Source organism: Cebus imitator, unplaced genomic scaffold (genome assembly GCF_001604975.1).
Source record: "Cebus imitator isolate Cc_AM_T3 unplaced genomic scaffold, Cebus_imitator-1.0 Scaffold363, whole genome shotgun sequence".
Lineage (NCBI taxonomy): Eukaryota > Metazoa > Chordata > Mammalia > Primates > Cebidae > Cebus > Cebus imitator.
The window spans coordinates 2,071,164-2,083,829 of record NW_016107678.1 but is presented as its reverse complement, the minus strand read 5'-3'; the positions used below and the strand labels follow the sequence as shown (position 1 = coordinate 2,083,829).

The 12,666-nt window shown below is 37.0% G+C and overlaps 1 protein-coding gene across 3 annotated transcripts in view; it reads left to right on the top strand.

The window, feature by feature from the left end:
- Positions 1 to 12,666, top strand: part of MYO6 (myosin VI) — a 159,735-nt gene that overhangs the window by 66,290 nt on the left and 80,779 nt on the right. For all 3 annotated transcript variants that reach the window (XM_017506839.1, XM_037730814.1, XM_037730815.1), the window contains exons 4-7: positions 3,001 to 3,074; positions 4,876 to 5,005; positions 7,194 to 7,299; positions 10,560 to 10,615. In XM_017506839.1, the coding sequence (XP_017362328.1) occupies positions 3,001 to 3,074; positions 4,876 to 5,005; positions 7,194 to 7,299; positions 10,560 to 10,615 (366 nt within the window). The remainder of the gene's footprint in view (positions 1 to 3,000; positions 3,075 to 4,875; positions 5,006 to 7,193; positions 7,300 to 10,559; positions 10,616 to 12,666) is intronic.

The following is a 12,666-nucleotide window of genomic DNA, read 5'->3' as shown; positions in this document are numbered from 1 at the left end:
GAGTGCAATGGCGCGATCTCGGCTCACCGCAACCTCCGCCTCCTGGGTTCAGGCAATTCTCCTGCCTCAGCCTCCTGAGTAGCTGGGATTACAGGCACGCGCCACCATGCCCAGCTATAGGATGTCTGTTTCTTAAGCCAAATAAATCCCCAACTGATTAAATGTCTGCTGATGACAATAAGAATTTGGACAGAAGGGTATTCCTCTGAAACTATACCACACAGCTCATTCCATTTTCAAGAAATCACAGAAAAAGAGAGAGGAAGAGAAAAATATTTGCAACCCTTGTTTGGCCAGAATGTACTAAGTCTCAACTGCCTATAGCTCCCTAAAAGTATGACCTAGAGAGGTTCACAAGGGTCTCACAATTAGCTTGCTGCTCCACCATGTAATTCCTTCCTCTTTTCCTTTCCTAGTACCCAGTCCTAGGATTACTTGGTTTGGCCATTTACATGCAACTCTTTATGTAAATTCTTTACCTTTTAGGCCTCGTTATTAACAGATTTAACTATACTCAAAAGAATATTAAAATTTTGAAACAATTTTAACATAAGATATATAACAAAATATCTGAATAAACAATTTGTTTCTTTATAAGCACGGTTTTAATAAATAAATATAACAAACATATAAAAGTTTCTAAAGAAGATTAGGTAAGATTTCATTATTATATTTAGGTTTCTGACTAATCTGAGCATTTAAGATCCTGCTTAATCATCACAGCTCTAGCTCACTAAAAGAAAAAAGGAACCCAGAAACAACTTCAATACACAAATCTATCAATTCTAAATTTATGTTGTTGTAGAAGTCATTCCATTACTGAAAAAGTTCTTTCCAATTTTATGTATTTATTTATTTTGAAACAGAGTTTCATTCTTGTCACCCAGGTTGGAGTGTAATGGCCTGATCTTGGCTCACTACAATCTCCGCCTCCCAGGTTCAAGAGAGTCTCCTGCGTAGCTGGGATTAAAGGCGCCCACCACCACGCTCAACTAGTTTTTGTATTTTTGGTAGAGACAGGGTTTTAACATGTCGGCCAGGCTGGTCTCAAACTCCTGACCTCAGGTTATCCACTCACCTCAGCTTTCCAAAGTGCTGGGATTACAGGAGTGAACCACTGCGCCTCGCCTCTTTCCAATTTTATACTCTATTATTCTCAACATCTAATAGACAATAATTCATGAAGAACATTATGTGCCATAAAAGTCATACTAGCTCAAAATCAGCAGGGGAAAATGCTATTATTTTCCTTTTAATTACTGACTTCACATCCCTGATTTTCCTATTCTTGTGACAATACCCAACAGCCAAGTAAAAAGGCAAAATTAACCTACTAATCTCTACATATAAAACCCTTCGCATAGAAAACTCAGAGCCATGGCCTGCAAAAAAACAAAGCAAAACAAAACAAAAAGCAGTGAGATGAAAGTGAACTGCTGCATTAAATAAGCATAGATGTATGGGCAGTCTGTGGAGGTTGTTATAGCAAGAGGCTCTTGTTTGCCAGCATTGGTTAGGTGTTGAATAGTATGTTAGACATACATGCAGTGTAGGCACGTTTGCAATTTCAGTGAGGGATCAAACAACTGAATCAGGCAGCATCTTGCTACAAGGATCTGATTTAGTAGACAAAACCAGATATGTAAAATTATCATAATAACTGGCAGTGTGTGGTAAGAACTGTAAGGGAAGTACAAAGAAGATAGTAGTTGTAGTGGTGGTGGTGAGAATGGCGAAGTGCCATTTGTGGCGTAATTTTTGTACCGACCTTGAAGGATAGGTAGATTTTTGACACCTAGAAATGCAGAGGATATTCTACGTGGAAGCTGATAGATGACTGATATCTGCATTTGATAAATAGTTCAGTCTGCCTATAAGTTAGTATTAAAGTGAATTGTGGAAAATTATATGAAAAAGTCATGAATAGGTTTATTAAGAGCCCTAATCAGACTTGAATGGTTGATAGAGACCCAGTGATGATTTCATGGGGAGAGAGATTTGATGGGGGCTCTACTTTAGTTAATGTGCTGAGATGTCTGAATTAGGAGAGGGACTGAGGCAATAGGTAAATAAGAGGCTACGGTGATCACAAAAGAGGTAATGAGAACTAAACTGTTTTTGGAGCGGTAGAAATGGAAAGAAAGGAGATACATTGAGATTCAGATTATGCTTTGAGTACCTGCCACCATGAGCCAGCACTATGCTAAACTTTCTTACATGGCATAAAGACTTGGAAATTGGTTTAGAATAAGGAGGGAGAGAGAAGATGATTTTAGTGTTGACTAAGGTTTACAGTTTGAGCAACTGAGAAAATGGTGGTGCTAATAACAGAAATAAGTTGGTTGAGAAGAGCAGTGATTTTTGTCTACTCCAGCATGGGGTAGAAATGGAGCTCAGGAGATGGAAGGATTTGGAGAATAGCTTGGGAGTCAACTCTGACACCTCAGAAGAGCAGATGTCAGAGAAACAAGATTTATTTGTTCAAACTCTCCTTTAATTAGCTTCATATTCTTGGTTAAGACATACATAATTTCTCCAGGGTTCTTATTTTATTATATCAGTTGCGAGGGACTCCCTGAATGATTTGATGGTCTGTTCCCATTCTAAAATTTTATCTTTTGTGTTTTATCTCTGAAATTCTGAGCATCAGATTGGATTAGTGTCATCACTTTGTTGCATCAGAAGTATATTAAAATCAGAGCTATCTATTTTACTCTTTTTCCCTCTTGAATTTTGTTTTTTAATTAATCTTCATTAACAAGTACTCACTTCATACTCACTAGGTTTACTCCTTTAGTTGAAAATTCATTTCTTAAAAATATCACTTAACACACATGTAAACTGGATAGCTTCTTAAATCAGCTTCTAGGGTTTGCATCAGCCAGGGTTTTAAAAGATGGAATTAAATGTAACCTAACAGTTAAGTGATTCAGATTACAATAGTATTATTTTAGTTTGTTTTCTTCAACTCTCTAATGATACATAAATTTTATATCTTAGGTTCACTAATGTATTTAAATGAAGCCACACTGCTCCATAATATCAAAGTTCGATATAGTAAAGACAGAATTTATGTAAGTATTTTACCTATGGTGTAAATTGTTGTGGAGATTATTAATTTATGTGGTACTCTTTGATTTTGCCAGGCTTGAAATTTTCTGACAGAAAATCATGCTTCATCTGAACCTCTTGAATAGTGTGTGAGCTTAGTGAGGCCAGGGATTTTTTTCTAATTTACAATTTGAACTCCAGGAGTTAAAACATGCATGATACATAGAAGGCACTTAATCAGTATTTGTGGAATGAAATAATGAATCCAGAGCATCATTTAATATCTTTTAGATTTAAAAATACCAAGTTTGAGTATTTTTAAAAACACTATAATTGTTTTTGGTTTTGATTTTTTACTTTTGGTATGTCTGTAGATGTGTTTGATTCAGTTTCCACGTTGTCCAGAAGACAATTTAAGGCAGCCTATAAGGAATATATATTGAAATTAAAAATTTGAATGAGGAAAAAATGTAAATTAGAATAGAAGATAGTATTTGAGGAAATATCAAGAACATAGGAATGTTGACCATAGAGCCTAAATAGTTGCTGAATTTCATTAGACTTTAGATACTCTGCCTTGAAAGTCCAGAATATTAAAAAATGAAAGAAAATGCTTTCAGTATAAATAGAGTTTACACTAAATCATTCAGATGGATACTTAACCTAGCATATTTTAATTATAATTATTCTCTGGGCATGCATGAGACTTTATTCCAATATGACCTAACCATATAGTTGTTTGGTGGCTGGAGATAAATTACCCCACTGTAGTTCTCCTGTTATAAAGATGGGTCTCTTCATTATTTTTGAACGAAGAAAACACATGGTTTCTTTGACACTTGCTAGATCAAATGACAGTCTTAATCTTTTATATCACTATCAATTTGCCTAATTGTACTTACTCAATTCTGACTAAATTACATTTAGTCTCTGCCATCTGTCCAAGTAGTGACAGCTGGAAAATAGAACTTATTTATTTGATTCCAAGTGAGTGTACTTGCCATCTTCTAGTTACATATAGTTTTAAGACTTTACTTTTCTCCCTGATACTTTTCAAAATCAACTAAATAAAGAACATATTTAATGTGGCTATTTTTGATTAGAAATATATTTAGAAGCAAAATTCAATCAATCAGCTGACTCATGTTGAGCATCTAATATGTGCTAAATTCCAAAATTAGAAGTAAGCTTAAGTTGCCCATTAACCATTTAACCCATAGATGTTCTAGGCAGCAGTTAACATATATTGTTTTGACAAAATCGAAATCTGGGACCAAATGGTCGCTACAGAGTGAAATCAATCCTTGGCATTCAGTGATAGGGATGGGCCCAGAGGTGCTTTGAACTGTGTTAAACTCCCCAGTAGCAGGGTAAATAAAGTAGGTTAGGAATACAAATGACCAAAACTTAGCTGTAGGGGTAGATTTTATCAGTGGAGTCAACAGAAGAAGGCTGATTGAGATGGAGCTAGAGACTCAGATTTCTGTCTGTGGTAACTTGGTGTGGTGATGTGGTGTCCCTGGGGAAGCACGTGGAAGGAGAATATTTTCTTTGAGGCAGAGGTAGGTGGGAAGAGATAATCTTGACTTTGGATATGCTGAACTTGAGGTGCCTATGGGGTTGTAAGATATAAATATTTATTAAGAATTGGAGAAATATGGATTCCTATAAAGATCAGGGAATACTCAAAGAATGTTTAGGACTGATTTGGGAGTCTTAGTTATATAGAGAATGGAAATGTTCTTTGTTTTATTTCTACTATGAGCTTTATCTTTAATGAAAATAGTAATTGGAAAATTTTATGTTTATGCTTTTCATATTTAGACCTATGTCGCCAACATTCTGATTGCAGTGAATCCATACTTTGACATACCTAAAATATATTCTTCAGAAACAATAAAGTCATATCAAGGAAAATCTCTTGGGACAAGACCACCTCACGTCTTTGCAATTGGCAAGTGATTTTAGTTGTATTTTAATTATTGTCTTTCTTTGTATTGTACACATTTACTCAATTTTTCTTTTAGATTAATAAAATATACCATAAATTGAATATATATTTTGGAGGAACTGTATACCTCTTTGGCATGTGAACATTGTTAGGAGCAAGTGTTTTACACAGCGTGGGGAAGAATCCTTTTATAGCCAACTCATGGGGCAGGCATACATCATTATCTGTGTTAAATGCCTGTGTTTGCCCAGTTGAAAGTAGGATGTAATAAAAGCTGACCTAATGGCAGTTTTAGAGTCCTTAATCCTTCAGCTCCATCTTAAAGTGTCCTCCTTTACAGTTTCAAGGCCCTGGCCTTTTTCTCTTACCCAGTTCATCCCTTGTGAGTATGTCACTTGGGCTAGACTGGAGCTGTAAGAGCAGACTTTTGGGCATCATCTTGCATCAGAGCTTTGTAAAATTAAAGGATTAAACGTAGTGTATGCTTCATACCACTGGAGAATCTGTGTGGGAAGACAGTAGTGTCTCTTTGCCTTTCTCAGCTTCTCTTTTATTTTGAAGTCCTCCAGCTCTGAGGCATAGGAGGTGGAGTTATTTGATCAGAATGAGAAATTACCCCTCTTGCCACCAAATACGGAAGTGTTAGCCACCCCTTTGGATTCAGACATAAAGCAGCTAAATGACACGTATTGGAACTAGTTCATAGTGCAGTCTGTTTCTCTTTGGGCTTCCCTTTCATGCTTGCGTTTTGGCCTAGCCAGGCTTCACTTCCATATTTGGTTGACCTGTGTGCTGTATACTACTAGGTAGAGTAAATATGACTGACATAATTACTCTACCAGGGCAGCAGCAGATTTACTTTTGGCTCTAAGAAGCTCTGACAGGCGTTGGTGTGTTCAGCTTGCAAAATGGTGCCCCATCCCTTAGAACCTGAATGTGAGCAAACTTATCACTGGAGAAAAGCTACATGTTTAAAATGTAAATAAACCAGCTTTTATTTTTAGTTTTTTACTGGTTCAAAAAACCCAAGTGTTTGGAATGATTCTTTAAAAACAGGTGGAGGACGGGTGTGATGGCTCATGCCTATAATCCAAGCACTTGGGAGGGCTGGTCTCGACCAGCCTGGGAAAACATGCAAAACCCTGTTTCTATAAAAAAAAAATACGAAAAAAAATAGCCAGGCATCTGCTTGCCTGTAGTCCCAGCTACTCTGGAGGCAGTGGAGGGAGGATCGCATGAGCTCAGGAGGTCAAGGTTGCTGTGAGTCGAGATCATGCCACTGTACTTCAGCCTGGGTGACAGAGCAAGACTCTTATTTCAAAAAAAAAAAGGTGGAATAGGTTGTGGGTAAATTGGACAAAGGGATGTGTGTACTCTTGCATGTAGTTTGCATTCTCCCCTTAGAGTAAAAGCCATTTCTAAAGTCTTCTTGGCACATGTCTGAGGTGAGAAATAGTTGTCTTATAGAGCCAAATTGTAAGGACCTAATTTTGAATTAAAGTTGCCTTAATTTGAGACTGCTTTAACAGCATTATACTGTTTGCAACTTGTCTTTGTAGTCTTAACATTTAATACATTTCATAGCCTAAGTTGTTGGAATGTAATAAAGATAGTTAAAAATTATATATGTAAACGGTGACAAATCTAGGAAATTTAAAGCTGTTAATTTTGCCTAGTTGTAAAATGTTGACAAATTCTACAAGATGCGCAAATTTAATAGTTGCATTATAGGGAAAAAACCCCACAGGTGCATTTTGTAATTATGTATTTTTTTCTTTAGCAGAATTTTTGGTTGCCACATTTCTTAATTGGAAGCTCATTAATTCTTGCTTTTCACCGGGGACTTCATTAGTTATGCATAGTGACCATTTTTTTTGATCCCTCTGCAGATTACTTCTGGAATTAGGAAGAGATGAGCCACAGCCCATAATATTGACACATTCTATCAGAAACTTAAGAGTTGTTTATTTGGATTTCATATTACTTAACTTTTAGGACAATAAGATAGAATATTTAAAGTAAATACTTTAAAAATGTTTTGAACATGTTTGAATGACTTTATTTTCAAATTTCATTAACATTGATCAGACATTTATGATTTCTTTAAGAGTAAGTGCTCCTAAGTGAACTTTCTGTTATTAATTTTATATTTAATATATTGCTCATCATTAATATCTTATTTTGACCCTAGCTGATAAAGCTTTTCGAGACATGAAGGTGCTCAAGATGAGTCAGTCTGTCATTATATCTGGAGAATCAGGAGCTGGCAAAACAGAAAACACAAAATTTGTTCTAAGGTGAGTATTCAGCCAACTTGAAGTATTTGAGCAGCTTGACTGTTTTTTTCACCCCCTTGAGATAGGGTCACACTTTGTCACCCAGGATGGAATGCAGTGGCACCACCACAGCTCACTGTAACATTGACCTCCTGGGCTCAAGCGATTGTCCCACCTCATTCTCCCTAATAGCTGGGACTACAGGCACATGCCACCATGCCCTGCTAATCTTTAAATTTTTTCATAGAGATGAGGTCTTACTGTGGTGTCCAGATTTCAAATTCCTGGGCTCGAGCAACCCTCCTGCCTTGGCCTCCCAAAGTGCTGGGATTATAGGCATGAGCCATTGTGCTCTGCCCAGGTTGACTTTTTTTTCTGGTAAAAAGGTACATATGTAAAAGCTGTCAGCCATTTCTAAGTGCATAACATAGTAGCATTAAGTATATTTACATCGTTGTGCAGCCAATCTGTACGATCTCCAGAACTTTTCATCTTGGAAAACTAAAACTTTACCCATTCAATAGCTCCTCCATTTATCCAGCCCCCTAGCAACCAGCATTCTACCTTTCAGTTTTTCTTTGAATTTAACTACTCTGGATATCTTTTGTGTAAGTGAAATTAGAGAGTATTTGTTTTTCTGTGACTGGCCTATTTTATTTAGCTCAGCTTACAATTCATCCATGTTGTAGTATGTGTCATAATTTCCTTTCTTTTAATTTTATTTTTTACTATTTTGGATCCCATCCTTCTGTTTTAAGGCCTTCTGTTTATTACACAGCCTTTATAGGCTGAATAATATTTTATTGTAGATATATGGTACATTTTCTTTATCCATGCATTTGTCAATGGACATTTAGGTTACTTCTACCACTTGGCTATTGTGAATAGTGCTGTTATGAACATGGGTGTGCAAATATTTCTTTGAGAATTTGAACAGGTTGGCTTTTAATACCTTTGCATACTTCATGAAATAGTTTGGAATGGTGGGTTGTATCCCTTTAAAGAGAGAGACACCTTATGTTAAAGCTAGTCTATAGATTATTGAAGCCAGCTCTGACATGTTATTCACATGAAGATCTTGGAGGAGACCAGTACTGGCTAGACAAAGGGTGATCTAGGAATGTTCCTTAAGAATCTAACATTTACATTCTGTCTATACTTGTGTTGTTAGCGTGGTTGAAACCATTTTTTACCTTAAGCTTATGATAATTGGCCTCCTATTTCCTTTATAGCCTGCCCCTTAATGTATTCCCTCTGCTGCCATTAAATTAAACTCGTGGCACTGTGGTGTTTTTTTTTTTGTTTGTTTTATTTGGTTTGTTTTTTTTAAAACAGGGTCTTGCTCTGTTGCCCAGTCCCCCAGGCTGTAGGGTAGTGGTGCGATCGTAGCTTGCTGCAGCCTTGACTTCCTGGGCCCAAGTGATCCCCCCACCTCAGCCTCCCAAGTAACTGGGACCACAGGCATGTGCCATCATGCCTGGCTGATTTTTTATTTTTTGTAGAGACAGGGTCATGCTATGTTGTCCAGGCTGGTCTCCAACTCCTGGACTTAAGTGACCCTCCACTTTGACCTCCTAAAGTGCTGGGATTATAGACATGCGCCACCACGCCTGGCCTTACACTTGGTTTAGAATTATAGCATTTTAGAAATGGAAGGAATCATAACACTCACTGTAGTGTAGTACTTTTAATTTACATACCCGTGGAGGTTAGACCTAGTGGTTGAACTACTGGTAGGAGCAGTGTACTCACCAGTGTTGTTCCCACTGAATTATAGTTCTTAGTTGATTGCTACATAGTGATTCTCTGAAATCTCACGGTTCATTATATAAATATGTGTGCTGTTCAGAGTTATTTATATAAAATCAATTGAAGAGTTTGTTAACAACTGTTATATATACACAATTCTGGTTAAATGAATTCTTACCAAGATTCTTGGATTCTAAGTGGTTCAGTTTCTTTTTCTTTCTTTCCTGTATGTAATAGTCTATATGAGTCTATGGTTAATATATGCAAACGAACAAAAAGTTAAGGAATTATAAACTTACAATGTGAACTTATATTTTAAATTAAGAATTGTACTTTGTTTTGAAATGAGCCAGGCAAATAGTTATTTCTCTGTGTTTTATATTTCAGTGAAACATGAAGAGTGATAACTTCCCAGTTGTTCATTGGGAGATTGCCTTATTTTATACAGCGAAAGATTGAATTAACAGGCTCTCACAGAAGGCTTTGAAATCTCCTGTAGTTGATGAATATGATATATTTAAAATCAAATAGTTGGATAAAATCAGAACATTCCCTAAAGAGTTTAAAAATTAATATCGATTAGATGTTAAAGGCAATACAAATAGAATTTATTTTTTATTTTTATAATTTCAAAATTTGGATTCAGGTAATACATGTGCCGGTTTGTTATGAGTACATTTTGTGATGCCGAGGTTTAGGGTGTGAATGATCCCATCACTGAGGTAGTGAGCATAGTACCCCCAAATAAAAAAATTTTTTTTTTGAGACGGAGTCTCAGTCTGTCACTCAGGCTAGAGTGCAGTGGTGCAGTCTCAGCTCACTGCAACCTGTGCCTCCCGGGTTTAAGCAGTTCTCCTGCTTCATCCTCCCGAATAGCTGGGATGACAGGCGCACACCATCATGCCTGGCTAATTGTTTTTTTTTTTTTTTTTTCAGACAGAGTCTCGCTCTGTCACCCAGGCTGGAGTGCAGTGGCGTGATCTCAGCTCACTGCAACTTCCACCTCCCAGGTTCAAGTGATGAACCTCAGCCTCCTGAGTAGATGGGATTACAGGTGCCTGCTACGCCTGGCTAATTTTTGTATTTTTAGTAGAGATGGGGTTTCACCATATTAGCCAGGCCGGTCTGGAACTCCTGACCTCGTGATCTGCCTGCCTCAGCCTTCCAAAGTGCTGGGATTACAGGCATGAGCCACCGTGTCTGGCCCCAGCTAATTTTTATATTTTAGTAGAGATGGGGTTTCACCATTTGGCCAGGATAGTCTTGAACTCCTGACCTCAGGTGATCTGCCTGCTTTGTTCTCCCAAAGTGCTGGGATTATAGGCATGAGCCACCATGCCTGGCCCCAAATAGAATTTTAAATCAGTTTTAAAAGCTATAACAGAATAGTTGCATTTAAGTACACATGTTTAGCTTTTAAACAGTTATAATGAAGATCTAGTTTTAGTTTTATATGTACTAAATAACAAAAGTTTAAATTATTATATACCATATTATTGTCATCAACATTTTTTATCCTATATTTTAAACAGATACCTGACTGAATCTTATGGAACAGGTCAAGATATTGATGACAGAATTGTTGAAGGTATTGCTAATTTTTTTTCTATTGTTATGCATGTCCTGAAATTAATTTACAAGATTTCTTACAGTGGTCTGGAATGTTCTTCTTTCAGAGATGCAAAATGCTCTTTTATCTCCTACAAATCATTGCTCATGTGTCATCTTGTTATTTACTTAATATCTTTTGTTTCTGCCCCCACCCTCACCTCATGAAAACACTAAGAAGGCAGGGATTTTTGTTTCATATTCCAAACCTGTAGAATAGTAACTGATACATAGCATAAACATCTGTTGAATCAATGAAAGAAGTACAGGTATTTCTTTAGCTTCCTGTTTGTTTTGTGGAGCTTGTTTTGTGTAAAGGGAAGAGGAAGAAGGGTTATTTGGCATTAAGGTGCTTTTAAGGGAAGTCATTTTAACAAAGGCAGTAGTGTGTAAATTGATTTCCTTAAGCTATCCATGCTAGTATAACTTTTTAGAAAGTCTTCTTGTAGCTCAGTTTGGAGACTACTGGCCTAAACTACCATTATGTTGAATCTGTATGATGCCCTCCTGCATCATAGACTCCTGTTTGATCTCCTCACTTAGATTCTTACTTTTCCTTAATCCAGTCTCTGTATGAAAGTTGGAATACTTTTTTTTTTTTTTTGCTCTGTCACTCAGCACCCAGGCTGGAGTGCAGTGGTATGATTTCGGCTCACTGCAACCTCTGCCTCCTGGGTTCAAGCATTTCTCCTGCCTCAGCCTCCCAAGTAGCTGGGATTACAGATGTGTGCCACCATGCCTGGCTGATTTTTGTATTTTTAGTAGAGATGGGCTTTCACTAATTTAGCCAAGCTGGCCTTGAACTCCCGATCTCAGGTTCTCCACCTGCCTTGGCCTCCCAGAGTGCTGGGATTACAGGTATAAGCCACCGCACCTGGCCAGAAGGATTTCTTTTGCTTTAAATCGTCTAATGGCTTCATACAGCTCTCAACATCATGCCCCAGATCCGTAACATCACCCGCAGTGCTCTGTATGGTCTGGCTCCTGCCTCTTCTGATCTCATCTAGAGTCATGTTTCTTCTGACTCCTCATGCTTTAATCACATTGGGCTTCTTGTAGTTCTTTGAACTGTTTTAAACAGGCTTCTCTGAATACTTGTTCTCCTTACCCCTGTCTTACTTTTCCCCACTACGTACTCAGTAAGCATTTTTAATAACAATGGTGATAATAACATATATGGGATGTATTAGGCATTATCTAATTTTTTAAAAATCTGTTACCTAATTTAAATCTTCACAGAATGAATTAGATACTATTTTATCCCTTCTTTAAAGATGAGAAACTAAACTGAGGTGGTAATATGCTGAAGCTCCTATAGCTCATCAGTTGTGGAGTTGGGATATAAACTTAGACATCTTAACTACATGCCATACTAAACGCATATTTTAACACTCTCTTGGTCTTTTTTGTTTTTAAATTAGAGACAGCATCTCACTATGTTGCCCAGGCTGGTCTCAAACGCCTGGGCTCAAGCAGTCCTCCTGCCTCAGCCTCGTAAATAGCTGGGACTGTAGGAGTGCAATGCTCTTGACATTTTAAAGAAAAAACTTAATAGGAGCCTTATATGTTGATGCATTTTGCTAATAAATCATAGCAAATGCTATATGCATTTTTCACAGTGATGTAAAATCTGCATGTAGCTCAATCTAAATGCAACTCTAATAAACATTTTTAAAGTTGAGCATCAGTAAAGTTTTTTTAATATAAAGAATTTTCTAGTTTCATTTAGAGTTTTTACGTGGTGTTGTAACATACCCAGATATGCACTTATTTTGTAAGTGATGCTTTATTCACAGTAAAGTGCCTTACTTTAGTGAGGGAGTCATTCTTAAAAACTGAACAAGTAAATAAAAAAAGAACAAATTATGGGCTACCTCAGTAAAAGACTAATTAGTATTCCGATTTGCTCATTTGAGGTGCACTCTTACTTGGCAATTGGATATAAGCCTGGTTTCTTCCATGGTAATGTGCTGTATATGGTATGTAGTCTGTTATAGTGGAGAAAAGGTGGAAGTATTATTCCAAATGTTT